Source organism: Alosa sapidissima, chromosome 6 (assembly GCF_018492685.1).
Source record: "Alosa sapidissima isolate fAloSap1 chromosome 6, fAloSap1.pri, whole genome shotgun sequence".
In the NCBI taxonomy this organism is placed as follows: domain Eukaryota; kingdom Metazoa; phylum Chordata; class Actinopteri; order Clupeiformes; family Clupeidae; genus Alosa; species Alosa sapidissima.
In genome coordinates, this window is record NC_055962.1 from 29,446,093 (window position 1) to 29,461,869 (window position 15,777).

At 43.5% G+C, this 15,777-nt stretch overlaps 1 protein-coding gene across 1 annotated transcript in view; it reads left to right on the plus strand.

Moving 5' to 3' along the window:
* Nucleotides 1-15,777, plus strand: part of LOC121711353 (regulator of G-protein signaling 6-like) — a 99,122-nt gene that overhangs the window by 64,132 nt on the left and 19,213 nt on the right. The window contains exons 3-5 of the mRNA XM_042094880.1: nucleotides 11,004-11,100; nucleotides 13,335-13,385; nucleotides 13,652-13,758. Of these exons, the coding sequence (XP_041950814.1) occupies nucleotides 11,004-11,100; nucleotides 13,335-13,385; nucleotides 13,652-13,758 (255 nt within the window). The remainder of the gene's footprint in view (nucleotides 1-11,003; nucleotides 11,101-13,334; nucleotides 13,386-13,651; nucleotides 13,759-15,777) is intronic.

Consider the following 15,777-nt stretch of genomic DNA (forward strand, 5'->3'; position numbering starts at 1 on the left):
TCCTCTCCCAACAGGCATCTCATGGACCCAGCTGCTGATCCAGGTGTTACCAAAAATGAAATAATAAAAGAAGGACACACACACACACACACAGTCACTCCAGACCACCGCTAACAAGGTGTGTGTGTGTTTGTTTAATGAAGGATTTTATTGTATAATTAACTAGATTGTACAAAATCAGATCAGGTCAGATATCATTAAATGTAAAAAGAAATTAGTGATCTATTCATTATGAGTTCTATTATGTTAGACACACATAAAGCACGGTTACTACAAAGCACACACAAGTATGATACTCACACAATGTATTGTGTGTGTGTGTGTTTGTGTCTTTGTATTGGAAAAGACTATTGCAGACACATTTTTCTATTGTATTCATTGATCTGCTGTAACTGGGTAGCTTTATCAACCCCATGCAAAGTCTGACAGCTGCAGCACATCACATTGAGTGCATTGAGTGCTCACACACACACACACACACAGTGGCAGGGATGTGCGTCACGCCACGGTCAGTCCAGCCGTCCTGGTGAGCGGGCGGAGAGCAGTGACAGGCAAACAGGGTCGAGTGTCATTCATCAGACCCAGCCGGCAACAAATGAAAAAAGCCCTGATTAAGAGTGCAGGGCACACGCACCTCCTGTGGAGAAAGCAGAGAGGAATGTGTGGTCTACCTATCAGGGGATCAGCACAAGATTCTAGAACGCTGACACCTCCAATGTGGTCCAGCAAGCTTTTCTGTGTGTATCTTTTAAAATAAAATAAAAATGTGTAATCCCATGGCTCCATAGACAGTTATAGTCCCAAAAAAGACATATTGTTGTGTAGACAGCAAAGGAAAATCCCCTGCTGAAGATCAATGCATGTGTTCAAAAAGTCCTTTATTCCTTACTGCCCTTAACGTTACATCTCAGCAGAATTGCAAGTTGGTCGTTGGTCCCCCCCCCCACACACACACACAAACACGCACACACACATAAAAACACACACACACAAACACGCACATAAAAACACACACATGCAGGCAAGCAGGCACGCACACACACACACACACACACATAAACACACACAGACACTCTCGTGTTTTTCCCCACCAACACCCCCACACTCGGGCTGCATCCCATCTCGTTATCGCTGGGACAGCGCGCAGCAGCGTGTACAGGTGACAGGGAGCGCTGCTGCCAGGGCCGCTCCATAGGCTCCCTCCCTCCTCCTTCGGTAGTAACATGTGGTTGCTATGCATCCGAGCACCACGCCGCTATCTGAGGTGTCGGCTGCACTTAGTGAGGAAGTCAGATATTTCCTGCATTTCCTGTTCAAGGCTGCAGTGCAGAATAGAGCTGAAGCTTTGCTGCATAGACTCCCCTTACAGAGGAAGCCAAATCACATCCTCGCTTGTGTCTTGCATTGTATAAAAAGGTCAGTGTCATGATAAATTACAGTAAGACGTGTTATATCTTAATAACAAGGTAATCCGTAATAAATGAATAGACCGGAGGCAACTTGCCGTTAACTCATTTATATATGAATCTTGAAAGATACGGTACATAGAGCAACCTGCCCAATAGGGGCGCTTCAGTACAGTGGCCCAACAGGGCCAGAATTAAGTATTAAGAATTAAGATACAAAGTATTAAGAATTAAGTATTAAGAATTAAGATACGAAGTGTAGAACTCCAATACACCACAAGAAGTTAAGTGAGTGGGATTTTACCCAAAGCAATAGATACTTGCGATGTTCTGGTATCGACCTTGAGCCAACCATGTCTTAGTGGCAATACTGTCACCTCTTCACCATTCCGCATGCCAACCTCGAAGGTTTACGTTGTCTTTATAAAGGAATTTATGACTGAGCTGGGACAAAACTGAAAATGACTAAAGGAATGTTCATTTTCCGACTCCTTTCCTCCTGTCTTTCTTCCTCACACACACACTCACTCTTCCTAACCTAGTGGTGTATAGTCCTCCAGTGCTATTAGTGTTTTCTTTCTTCCAAAATGGCCTTGCCATTTCAACTTCCTGGTACTCAGTGGGCATGCTGTTCTTTTTCATCGTTGCTCTCCTCCTCCTCCTCCCTTCGGAGAAAGTGGTAGTTTAAGGCCATGCTGACGTATTGTAATCAAGTTTGTGAGGGTGGGTTTGATTGAGAAAGAGCTCCTGACAAGCAGCCCAAGCTCCGGGCAGCTGCTTCCTCAAGAGACTCTCAAGGGAGGTATTTTCCCCTCTCCCTTGTGTTCAGTCTTAAATAAATAAATAAATCAAATTTATTTTCCATTTATCAAGCGTGGCATGTAGTTGCACATTTTGCTTCTTGAAGTTTTCTTTCCAATGACATGAATATAAAACAATGACAAGCTGTCAGGGTAGAGTGCTTATGCAATGTACACTTCTTTCAGACAAGCACACTATTTCCAAACAAACTTAATAAGGAACTTTAACAGAAGAAATAAATCTATAGTTGCATGTCATGGTTTGAATAGATTATGTCTGAAGTTTTAGACGGGAGCAAAAAGCTGAATTGTATTGATCTTTGCCAAGAAAAGGCAAAGCAGTAATTTTAGATTTATAAGAATTATATTGCAGCACAATTTGAGATGCACCCTTCTGAGGATGAGACCTTGTATAATATCACTGTTTTGTTTGTTTTTGTTCTAGATAACTGTAAGATCGACCACAAAATTGACTGTGAGTTGCTAAATATGCACTTGATGCTTTCTTAGGGAGAGTAAGCGGCATTGCAGCTTTCACCACTAATAACAGTCCATCCACATTCTTTTAGTGACTATGGACTAAATGTATTTGAGAGAGATTGGAAAATATCTGAAAATGTGAGCTGATCAGTTTTGTCATTATATTTCAATTTATAACATGCTGATAATATCTTCTTCATAAATATCACAAATGTAAGTGTTGCGAAGTTGACCCCCAGAAAACCAGACAAAACCAGAGGATTCAAGTGAATAATATGCTCTCCATTTGCCATTATGCTATTATGGCCATCTCATAAGCCGTCAGCCATCTACAGTAGTGAGACGAGGCAGACTTGTGACAGGGATATAATTTCAACTTGATTGCGTTGTTTCATTTCATTCATTACAAAAATGGTTGATTACACCACAGTCAAGTATTGTGTGGGGTGTGTGTGTGAGTGTGTGTGAGTGTGTGTGTATGTTTGTATGTATGTGTGATTGGACACCAGCTTGAAAATGTGCGGCTCAGTGATGAGTGTGTTGCCAGAGAAGAATCAGCATATGTCCTTCTCTCTGAGAAGAATACTAGGAGTTATGAATAGCACTGTAATGACCATCTTGAAGGACCTAATTGAAATGTCAGTCGCATCGGTATTAAATGGTTGACATTCACGGCTGCGAGTCTCTCCAGTAATTTGTTGCCAATACATCTTCTGTTAGGGGCTACATGAACGCCGTGTTTAGAATGGTAATGACATTTCATTGATGTAATTTGAACATGAGCTTGAAATTGTGTTTTGTGTGGCATGGGTTGATTTTTATCTGTGACAAATGTATGGAGGGTAAAATGAAAAAGGAAAGAAATCACACAAGAGGGGAAAGAGTTTGAAGAGAGCAGTTTCCGATAATCTGTCCAAAACATCTTGTGAAAAAGTCCTTTTTGGTGGGTCATTTCCCTCCTAAGATATTTAATGAAACCATCACTTTCCAGAACAAGGAGGTTGTCTTCTGCAATAATACATCTCAGTCAGTCACACTGCCTCGCTCAAATATTTATCACTCTTTGCAAGAGTAAAGAGCTCGGCTTATTGGAAGCATCTATTTATTGATCGATGCCATGGTTGCTCAGTGTTAGCATATGGGTTGCATGTCCTGCAGGCATAAGCAGCGGAGCACCGAACTGCTGTATTACAGCCACACCTTGCTCACATTCGGTCTGGAAATCATTGATCGGGCTGAAGCTTACCTTGGGGAAGAGGACTGAGTGGGTCCAGTAATGAGAATGTTATGTTTATTCCGTTCCATTTCCCAGACAGCCATTTGCCCTTGCGGTCTTATCTCTGTAATTGCAGGATTCTCTGTGCTTTTTCTGGTCACCTCTTTGACCTTGTCTGTGGCTCACCTCGGTTTACTCCGATGACTGGCATATTCATGGGTAAACAAGCTTGGCCCTGCCTTATATATCACTCAGAGATGTTGACGGGGCGAAGGGGACATTGCCTATTTGACTGAGCAACCACACACGGCGTTAGTCGTTAATTTCTTGGATTATATATTGAACGTTTAGGAAGGAGCAATACCATTTCTCATGCCACCAATTATTATTAGCTTCAAAGAGCTTATGTTTTGTCTTTACCTTTCGCTTGTTTGTTTGTCTGTCCATCAGCAGAATTCTGGGGAAAAAAACTACCAGGCCTGTTTTATGAAACTTGGTGGAGGGGTGAAGCAAAAGTCAAGGTGGAACTCATTCAATTTTAAAGAGGATCTAGCTCAAGCAGCAGATCTAGGTCTTGTTCTTTTACCTTATTTCTTTAACATTAAAAGATGGCGCTCTGCACTCTCAACCTGCCCTTCTGCTCTTCACCTGCCTGGTCACCGCAGTGAAATGCTCTCACAGGCTGCTCTGTTGGGGATGTTTTTGCCCACAAAGGCCCATTTGGTGGTGGTTTTTGATGGTAAATAGGTTTTGTTGTTGATTGGTCGCTGTAGGAATTCCCCTGCCTATAGAACTACAGTTAGAACACCTCTCCTGTGTATATCTGAAATCTACAGCGGAGCAGAACATGATAAAAGAGTAACCTGAAGAAAGAGATGATTTATGGGTAGGCGACAAGCCAACTGATGGATAAACTACTACGATAACGTCATCTCAGTTGACTACAATGATAACATCACCTCTGTTGGCAGTTCACAACGTTAACCTACAATGTTGCACTTTAATGATCTCCTCTGGGGCACAATTTGTTGCCATCGCATGTCACTTTAACTGGCAGCGTCTGCTACATAAAATGATGTTTAATGTATAGCCACAAGCATTAGCTGTAGGGTAAAAATGTGATATTATTTTTTAACACGACTGCTCCACCCAGTGTGGCTATTTTCCAGACATGTGAGGCCGCAAACGGCCGTGGAATTGCAGCGTGGCAGGAGACGTTGCCGGGAGGCGTCCTGGCTGAAAGTGATTAGATTATATCCCAGCAGCATCTTCATTAAAATGCACTGATACGTGCACTTATGCCATCCCTGGGGGGAGAAACAGTGTTAGAAAAAAAAACAACTATCACTACTAATATCACATCAGTCCAGGGTGTATGATGATGCTGGGAAAAGGGGGGTGAGAGTGCAACCATAATGGTCATGATCCAGGCATCTTTATGCAATAAATACAAGGGGAGGGTAACAGTGCGATGGTGCTACTGCTTGGTCTATGCTAAGGGCTCTCACCCATTATGCTCCATCAGAGGCTCTTGTGGTCTCTCCTCTCTGCGAAGCGGGCAGGCCGGCTTCGACCCATCTCCCATTGGCGGCAGCCTCTCTGCCGACTGCCTCACAGCTGTCTCTCTCTGGATCAGTGCTGACTGGAAACTCCCCCCTGGGGACCTCCGCAGGGACACGGGACGTCGTTACCTCCTATCTTGCTTCTACCGGTCGCCGCACGTTTTATCTATATCGATTTGGACGTGGAGCTGGGCAGCAGGGCCCTCCTCTCTCTTTCTCTCTCTCTGGGCCTATACTGGTACGACACTGCAAGACCCGGGTGCACATAGCAGACCGTATTAAAAGCATATATCTGTCAAAAACATGGGGCTAACATGGCTATCGACCTGTGGTGGGGGCAGCGCTTTTGAGTGCTGCTTTTTTTTATGTGCTAGATAGCGCAGCCCTGGTGGGAATAACAATGCTTTCATGGGTGAGTGATCATGTCACTTTTATGGAAGCAAGGCGAAGATGTTCTCTGAAATGAGTCAGGTGAATGAAGTTAAAAGAGGCTGTGTGTAGATAGATAGATAGATAGATAGATACTTTATTGATCCCCAGGGGAAATTCAAGAGTGTGTGTGTGTGTGTGTGTGTGTGTGTGTGTGTGTGTGTGTGTGTGTGTGTGACCTACAGTACACGTGTGAGTTTCTGTGTTATTGTCTTTATTCACCCCTTTGATTTGTGAGATATGGTTTCATGTTGTTAAATAAAGCCCTAATTTATTTTGTCATCTCATCAGCATCCTGACTTCTCGTGTCATTCCTGTGATGCACATATCTGAGGATTTTAAAAGGATAGCTGTATGTGTGCTCTCTGCGTTCACTGCTAGCTGTAGTGGCCTCATTTGGTTTTCTTTCATCCATTTTTCTCTCTCGTTCGCTCAGTGGTGTAGCGGTGACTTTGATTGGGGTTTATATATAGCTGGGCAGATCTCCAAAGCAACATGGGTTTCACTTCCCACATGCGATGCAGAAGAAAGAAAATAGAAAGTATCAGTCAGATGGGAGCCAGCTATGATCTAAACATGGCACAAAACGCCACTGTCATCTCATCTCCTCCCACGACACACACAAACACACAAATACATACACCCACTCTCTTCCGATAAGCACGGGACATTTTTCATTCCCCTCAATGCTGTTTATAACCTCTGTGTGGTGTTTTCTTTACCATTTACCGCTATCACATGAGCAGCAAATGCACAGAGGAATTATGAGTAGTCAGATATGTGGGTGTATGCTATTGAACTATAGCACTGGAGGAGTCGATGATATATATAATGCCGATTATAAACGCTCGAAGGCCATATCACATCAGAGGTCGTATCTAATGATCTTACCCTATTCATGATTTCATCTGAAGTGCCTTTGGAGATTGACTGATAGCACTGGAGGAGTCGATGATATATATAATGCCGATTATAAACGCTTGAAGGCCATATCACATCAGAGGTCTTATCTAATGATCTTACCCTATTCATGATTTCATCTGAAGTGCCTTTGGAGATTGACTGATTTATTCAAGTCATAAATGTTTGTTTGCAAAGTAACCAGCAGCAAAATATTTTCCTTAACAACATATATTATCAAATTTCAGTAGTTTCATTAATATTACATTGTCACAGTGTAAATGGTCCGTGTAACGCTTTGCAGTGCTTTGTTCTATTTGCTCCATCCATCTGATCCAAATAAAAAATGTGTTCAATCCAATTTTCAATTTTTTTAACTGGTCAGCAAATAGATAATTGCTGCTATTTTCTACATTTGTCATTAGTCACACAAGATAAAGAAACAAACCGAAACTGGATTGGAAACAAAAGTAAAATTCAGTTAATATTGGATTTTTTGTTGGGCTGAACCACAAGTGTAGGGGGAGGGGGGGTGACCTGATACATATAACAGAGCGCGCTGTGATCACATTTTAAGTATACTCTTTTGATCCTGTGAGGGAAATTTGGTCTCTGCATTTATCCCAATCCGTGAATTAGTGAAACACACTCAGCACACAGTGTACACACAGTGAGATGAAGCACACACTAATCCCAGCGCAGTGAGCTGCCTGCAACAACAGCGGCGCTCGGAGAGCAGTGAGGGGTTAGGTACCTTGCTCAAGGACACTTCAGCCGCTTCCTACTGGTCGGGGTTCGAACCGGCAACCCTCCAGTTCCAAGTCCGAAGCGCTAACCAGTAGGCCACGGCTGCCCATCAGCGATGTAGAGATGGAGGGCTATCAAACACAGTTCAGCTTGCATCAAGGTGCCAAGCGATTGATAATGTCAGCTCGAGACCAGAACTTCAGATGCAGAGGGAGACATTGCTGCGTCCTGACACTTATGAGTAGGCTAGCCTACGTGTTCTACTCATGTCTCACAGGTAAAGAAGAGCTGTTCTGGGAGGCTTTGGAGACCTACATGAGCATTACCAATGGACTTGAGCCGTAGTAGCCTACAGGCCAATGTAGGCTGTTTGCTGTTGAAATTATTAAATGGATAAACTGATAAATTATTCACTGTTGTGTCTTCGTTTAATGAAACCTAGTCCAGTGTAAAGTGTTAAATAAGCAAAAACGCCCCATGTCAAACCATGCTTGGGGTAGCCTATAGGCCTATATACTGTAGCCTAAACTGACAGCTGGGAAAGCATTCTGCTTTGGGGATTTATTTGCTATGTTAGGCTATGGCATGGCCATGGTATTCAAATTACATTACATTACATTACATTACATTTGGCTGACGCTTTTTTAACCAAAGCGACTAACAACATGGTAAACAGTAGGTTTTAGAACAATTCTCACAATTTTTGGACAGTTAAAAAAAACATTAGAGTACAGTAAGAATAAGTGCGTCGGTGAGTGCTGTTTTTAACAGTTACTTGTCAGTTTAAAACGGCTGGTGAGTGCTAGGATCAGTAAGACTTGTTGTAAGTGTTGCTATGAGAGTAGATGTTCTCTAAAGAGCTGGGTCTTCAGGAGTTTTTTGAAAGTGGAAAAGGATGTCCCTGCCCTTGTAGGAACTGGCAGTGTGTTCCACCAACGAGGAACAACAGATGAGAAAAGTTTGGATTGGCTTGAGCGTACCGGTGGTAGAGCTAGACGTCGTTCGTCAGAGGAGCGCAGCGGTCTGGAGCAGAACCGGAGACTACTTTGTAGGCAAGCGTTAGAGACTTGAATTTGATGCGGGCCGCCATAGGTAGCCAGTGTAGCTGGATGAGCAGCGGGGTAACATGTGCCCTTTTGGGTTGGTTGTAGACCAGGTGCGCCGCCGCGTTCTGGATCATCTGAAGTGGTTTCACTGCGCAGGCTGGGAGACCTGTCAGGAGGGCATTGCAGTAGTCGAGTCGTGAGATGACTATTGCCTGAACCAGAAGTTGGGTAGCATCTTGAGTCAAGTAAGTCCTGATTTTCCGTATGTTGTAGAGTGCGAAACGGCATGACCGGGCGACTGAGGCAACATGATCTGAGAAGTTTAGTTGGTTGTCGAGAACAACTCCTAGATTTCTTGCAGTCCTGGTCGGTGAAACAGACAGGGAGTCAAATTTGATGTTGATGTCGTGGTGTATGGTAGGTTTAGCTGGGATGACCAGCAGTTCAGTCTTTGAGAGGTTCAGCTGGAGGTGGTGTGCCTTCATCCATGTTGCTATGTCTGAAAGGCAATCCGAGATCCGTGCTGAAACCAGGGGGTCGTCAGGTGGAAAGGACAGATAGAGCTGTGTGTCGTCTGCATAGCAGTGGTATGAGAAGCCGTGCGAACGGATAATCTGTCCCAAGGAGGTGGTGTAGATAGCAAAGAGGAGGGGGCCCAGCACTGAGCCCTGGGGGACCCCTGTGGTGAGATGGTGAGGTGCAGATAGCTGACCAAGCCATGATACGTTAAACGAGCGTCCTGTGAGGTAGGATTCAAACCAGGAGAGAGCAGAACCGGAGATTCCCATGTCAGCGAGTATAGAGAGAAGGATACGGTGATTAACCGTGTCAAAGGCAGCCGATAAGTCAAGCAGAATGAGTACTGATGACCGAGCGGTCGCCCTGGCTTCTTTTAAGGCTTCTGTTACAGACAGCAGAGCCGTTTCGGTAGAGTGGCCGCTTTTGAACCCAGACTGATTTGGATCCAGAAGGTTGTTCTGTGAAAGGAAGTCAGAGACCTGTTTGGAGACTGCTCGTTCAATGCCTTTGGATAGGAAAGGCAGTAGTGAGACAGGGCGGTAGTTCTCGACTTGAGCAGGGTTGAGAGAAGCTTTCTTAAGTAACAGTGTTACCCGGGCCATTTTGAACGCTGTTGGAAATGTGCCGGAGGTTAGTGAGGCATTGATCACATGTGTGATAGCTGGAGCGATGGTCGGGCTGATGGACTGAAGTAGGCTCGTAGGTATAGGGGTCCAGCGAGCATGTGGTAGGACGGCTGCATGTCAGGAGTCTGGACACTTCACTCTCGGAAAGAGGCGTGAATGCTGAAAAAGATGTTCCAGCAGTCCCTAGAGGTTGTAGGAGTGTGGTATCTGAGTCAGATGCGTTGAGTGGGCATGTAGAGAATTGACTGCTGATTGCCTCCACTTTGTTTGTAAAAAATGAGGCGGCAAAAAATGAGGCGCCAAATATACTAGATATGTTCAACATAGGTTGAAAGTTGTGTTTAACGTCCCATCTCCCAAAAATCGGCGAAGTTTAATTTATTAATCTCTAAAGTAATGAGTAAAAATCACGAACAACTTCAGGCGGCGCTCTCGTCCACCATATCCCCCCGGTGCTCGTGGTTCAGTCCAACCACAAGCGCAAAAAAAAAAAATTAGAAACTTGACGCATCATTTCAATTTTTTACTTTTGAACAGAAAACCATAACTGTGCTCAATTGAAAATCAAAATAACCATCAATAACCCCTTTACTGTGCCGTCCTAAAGAATGGATAACAGATTTTAAAGCTTATATATATATATATTCATGTGAATTCTGAAAATAGAACAACTCACTGCAAAGCGTTACACGGACCCTTAAATAATAACATTAGTCATTTTTTATTTTTATACATTTTTTTTCAATAGCATATCATTTTTTTCAGAAAACTGTTGTTATAGTTACCATTCATTAAGCATTGATAAGGAACGGTGATTAAACTTTTTTTTACCAGATCTACTTCATAGGTGTCCCGTTCTTCAGAATTAATAGCCACCCCACCAGCCAATCAGAAAAGAGTATTTCTTCTCTCCGGGTGATAATAACGATGAATAGACAATAGTGGTAGCCCCTAGGACTGAGCTTACAACCTTCTGGGGTTCCATTTGGAAGCCCAGATCCCTGATCACTACATTGCATCCACATAGTTAGTATACAGCATTAATGTTGATTAAGGGTCTACTTCTCAACCGTTAATGTAGGCTATGCTCTATGTGTATGTGAACAAGAAGTAAACACACATTTTGGACCACCACCCCAAATGCAGAACATCACAATCTCATCTCAACACAGAACCTCTTGCTGAGCATGCTCTATGTGTTCCTCATTGTTTGTTCCCTTACAGAACCTCTTGCTGAGCATGCTCTATGTGTTCCTCATTGTTCCCTTACAGATCGAGGACATCGTCACCAGGATACAACATGAGACGGAGGGAGTGCCGATCAGAACCGTCAAGAGTTTCCTGTCCAAGATCCCCAGTGTTGTCACAGGTAGGCCTGCGTTTCCTGTTCAAGATCCCCAGTGTTGTCACAGGTAGGCCTGCGTTTCCTGTCCAAGATCCCTAGTGTTGTCACAGGTAGGCCTGCCCTAGAGGCTCTGCCCTGTGCAGACTGGAATCGACACTCTAAAACAGGGGCGGGCCAACTTTTTGGCTCAAGGGCCACATTGGGTTTTGAAAATTGCCCGGCGGGCCGCACAACAACCCCACCCCCCACGACACACACACATAAAAAAATACATTTTTTATAGCCTATAATTTAGTATGAAAAGTATTTGTTTTAAAATGTGAATTGCTTAAAAATACTGCTATTTTTATGCTGTTTAACAAATGTATAAATTGTGCACTGTCGCTTTAAGACAGTCGCTTTAATTCACGTTTATTTCTCAATGATCTTCTGCCTGCTCCACTATGGCTAGTGCTGTACCTACGGCTGGGCCCTCTCACAGTTTTTAAATGGTCAGTAGTGGGAACTACTGTTGCCTTCATGATTTCCTTTTAAAAGTTTCTTATAAGAAGGACATATCACTTATCAACAATGACAAGCCAGAACCTGCGGCTCTCTCTCCCTCTCGTGAGTGCAGACGCGTTCCCAATTAAATGGATCGCATAATGTTCACGTTAGATCTGCTGCAAAGAAGATAACTAAGAGTTAACTTAGTTTAACATGATGTTATCTCTATTTAACATGATGTTTTGACATTGACATTGTAAACGTTTTCTAAGGAGAGTGAAAAGCAGTTTGCAGTAAAGCTAACCAACGTCGTCTCTATCGCAGGAAAAAAATAGCGAGCAGCCTGATAACCAAATGAAATGCTCAGCGGGCCGGATGAAAGAGCTTGGCGGGCCAGATCCGGCCCGCGGGCCGCAGTTTGCCCACCCCTGCTCTAAAATATGAGTTATGTTATGTCATCGTATGTGTAAATGTTACATTTGACATAATTTCACTCAGTCAAAGCAACAAGATGACTTCATTGGATGGAGTAAGCACATCCTTATTTACAGTGAAGAAATCTCAGAGAACTTTCATGGATTATTGGTAGGAATAGCATTAGATGTTTTGTCTAACTAATAACCCTGTTTCTCTGGAAGAGTCTATCTTTAAAACACACTTTCAAAAATGACACACTAAATGCATGATGCAAGACCAAGAAAAATCTCTCATTGATGAATCCCTCTTAGTGTCTGTACAGTGAAGGCCGAGTTCCTGGAGGATTATTCGATAACACTTTACTTGACAGTATCAACATAAGAGTGACATGACACCGTCATGACACATGGAACCTAACCCTAATTCTATAACACCAACCCAAACTCTAAACCTAACCCTAACCGCTAACCCTAATCCTATAACCCCAACCCTAACTCTAAACCTAACCCTAATCCTAACTTGTTATGACAAAAACCGAATGACACTTAATGACAGAAGCGTTATGTCATAAACGTTTTTAACTTGTTTATGACACGTTCATGACAGTGTCATGTCACTCTTATGTCGATACTGTCAAGTAAAGTGTAACCGAAAGTTCCCTCGTAGTGTCTGTACAGTGAAGCCCGAATTCCTAGAGGATTATTCTGAACACAAACTGAGTTCACCACACATCCAAGAAAGTTCCCAGATAGTGAGTGTGGTGGGACTGCTGAAGATGGAGGAGAGAAGCCGATGAGACATTTACAGTGTTAAGTGTTTGCACCCACGATGATGGATCAGTGACTGCACCAGCCCCTGGTGCCACAAGATCCTCGTAAATCATTTAAACTCACGAAGACACCTCTGCTGTGCACAAATAAATAAATAAAGCGGGCAGTGCTGATATTATTATTCATATGGCCCGCTGGTGGAGCGCCACTGCTGGATGTGCCGGTGGTGATGCGTATCAATAAACAGAATTGCTACAGCACGGGACACTCAGTGAACGGCCGCCAGCACCCGGGAGCTAAGAAATGATGTGGAATTAAAAAGAGCTTTCCTTGATGTAAGGGCTGAGCTTTCGTTGGGAGAGACTAGTTGCTTTAATGTTAGCAACACACGCACACAGGAACATGCTCATACACGTGCACACACACACACACACATTACCTAAGGTGGGAGACTTGAATGTGCAAATGAATTAATGTTACTAGCGGGCTTTGTATTCTACAGAATTAAATTAACACACTAAAACTTCCAATTGCAATCTCTATCATTCTCTGAATAAATACACCCCCCCCTCTCATCTGTGTTAGGTACAGACATTGTGCAGTGGCTGATGAAGAACCTCAACATCGATGATCCAGGTTGGTGGTGTTTAGCGAGCATGTCTGTCAAGACCAGACTGTGTAACAAGGCCTCTATTATCACATTCCATTATCCAATTTAATCAAGTGTGTACACTACAGCCAACACAAATAAACCATTACCCCCCTCGCCGTCCACTCACTTGATATACAGTATCAACAGTCGTATGTGCATGTAACAGTGGCAGACTGGCAGTCTGTGTTGTTGGTGCCCGTGCGATGTAAACCAACATGGCGTGGTCTTCTCTTCTGTCCGTCCCATTCAGCCGAAGCCATTCACATCGGAAGCCTCGTCGCCGCCCAGGGCTACATCTTCCCCATCTCTGACCACGTCCTAACACTGAAGGATGACGGGACGTTCTACCGCTTCCAGGTAGGACAGCCTCCGGTGGATCGAGCGCCAGTGAAAAGGAGACATTTGGCTGATAAATCGTAGTCGCATTTGTGCACAGGGTGATGTGTTGACGCAGTTATGGGAGACGCTTTGACAACAATATATTCTTCCACTCCCACGGGGCACGATATTTGACCATTTTTTACCGACCTTGATGTGTGTGTAGCACTTGGAGGCTGTCAGCAGCTAGGTACCAAACCCACCATTTCACTAACTGCAACAGATACACAGTGTTGAATCCATCCAAAAAAAAAATGACAGGTGTGCGTTACTGTTTCACAGTGTTTTCTCAGCGAGCGAGTGATCAAAATAAATGTCTCGAGTGCCAGCATAACAAATTCCCTTTCATTTTTTTTTCATCCAGTCTCTTGAATTGGATTCTCTTCCACAGATTCCCAAAGGATGAAGCACTTTGTCAAATATTTCTTGTAATTACAAATATTTCTTTCGACTTCACTTCACGATGGTGTTTCCTGGCAGTCTAAGACGGGTTTTCCGTGAACCCAATCAAATGAATTGTGAACCCTGTGAAATATTTACTCCAGTTGTCCAAATGTAGGCCTACTTGTCAAGATGATTTTCCACCAATCCCGCTCAAATAGCTTTCACGAGCTACGTCCCCTGAATGCAAACACAGACTTGTAAAATTGTCTGTCTTGACAAACTTTTTGTGGTTGCCGTGAAGTGCCTTTTCAAAGCTTTTATTTTAATTTGGATAACACCCCTCTCCCTTAAAAAAAAAAGAAAGAAAAATCACAGACACACACACAAAACGTCTATCCCCACGGCAACACACCCAGTGATGTAACAGATGGAGGACTGTCAGGAGTTTTGGTTCATAAACCTCCTCCTCTCTAGCTCTCAAAAGAAATGCTTATGGCGAGGCCCGTGGTCACGGCTTTTAGCTCCTTTGGTGGTGTGCCCAGCTCTTGGCTCTGAAACAGAGATTGAGGGTTCAAACCCTGTGTGGCTGACTGAGGCGAGCTGCCACTTTGGGTCGAGGGAACAAGCAGCACAGCCGACTCACCGGAGCTCAAATAATATGGTTTTCACACGTTCACACGTGCTGTCCTCCAAAACAGAAGAAAAACACAAAAATACAGTATACATCCAAAACAAAGATATTATTATTAGTATCATCTTAATTTTTTTATTATTATTATTATCATCAACATTATTCTACTAATCGATTAATCATATCACAACAGAAGTCTTGACACAGTGGTCATATGCCACATACCAAATGAATAAAACACATAATCTTTAGGATCTTTCTGATACACTGTACAGTTAGTAAGGCCCATTCACAGTAATGATAGCCATATAACCATAACGGCAAAAGTAAGTACCACTCTATAGCTAACATGAATGACAACGTCCACACCACATACTAGAACCATAACCATTGTTGAGGATCACCTTCAAAGCGATTGTATATACTATACTCTTTTGATCCCGTGAGGGAAATTTGGTCTCTGCATTTATCCCAATCCGTGAATTAGTGAAACACACTCAGAACACAGTGAGGTGAAGCACACACTAATCCCAGCGCAGTGAGCTGCCTGCAACAACGGCGCTCGGGGAGCAGTGAGGGGTTAGGTGCCTTGCTCATGGACACTTCAGCCGTGCCTACTGGTCGGGGTTCGAACCAGCAACCCTCTGGTAACAAGTCCGAAGCGCTAACTAGTAGGCCACGGCTGCCCCCTGTGATGTTGACAGCTGTCCATCAAATGTCATACTTTACATTCTTCATGAGGAGTGACTTTCCTTATCTTTGATATGTGTGTATGCTTGTATCGTAGTTGTCCTAATAGTGGTTGTTACTGGTGTGGACAAGCCTTCTCTCACAAAAGGCCCCAGAGATAGACTACCCAAATGAGTCTTCGGAGAATGAGCTATTAATAGGCCTTTGAATAACCTCTTATTACCCCCCAATGCTAAACACAAGACTTAATTGACATCATCCTCATTTAACCTTACTTCCTTGTACTCAACTGC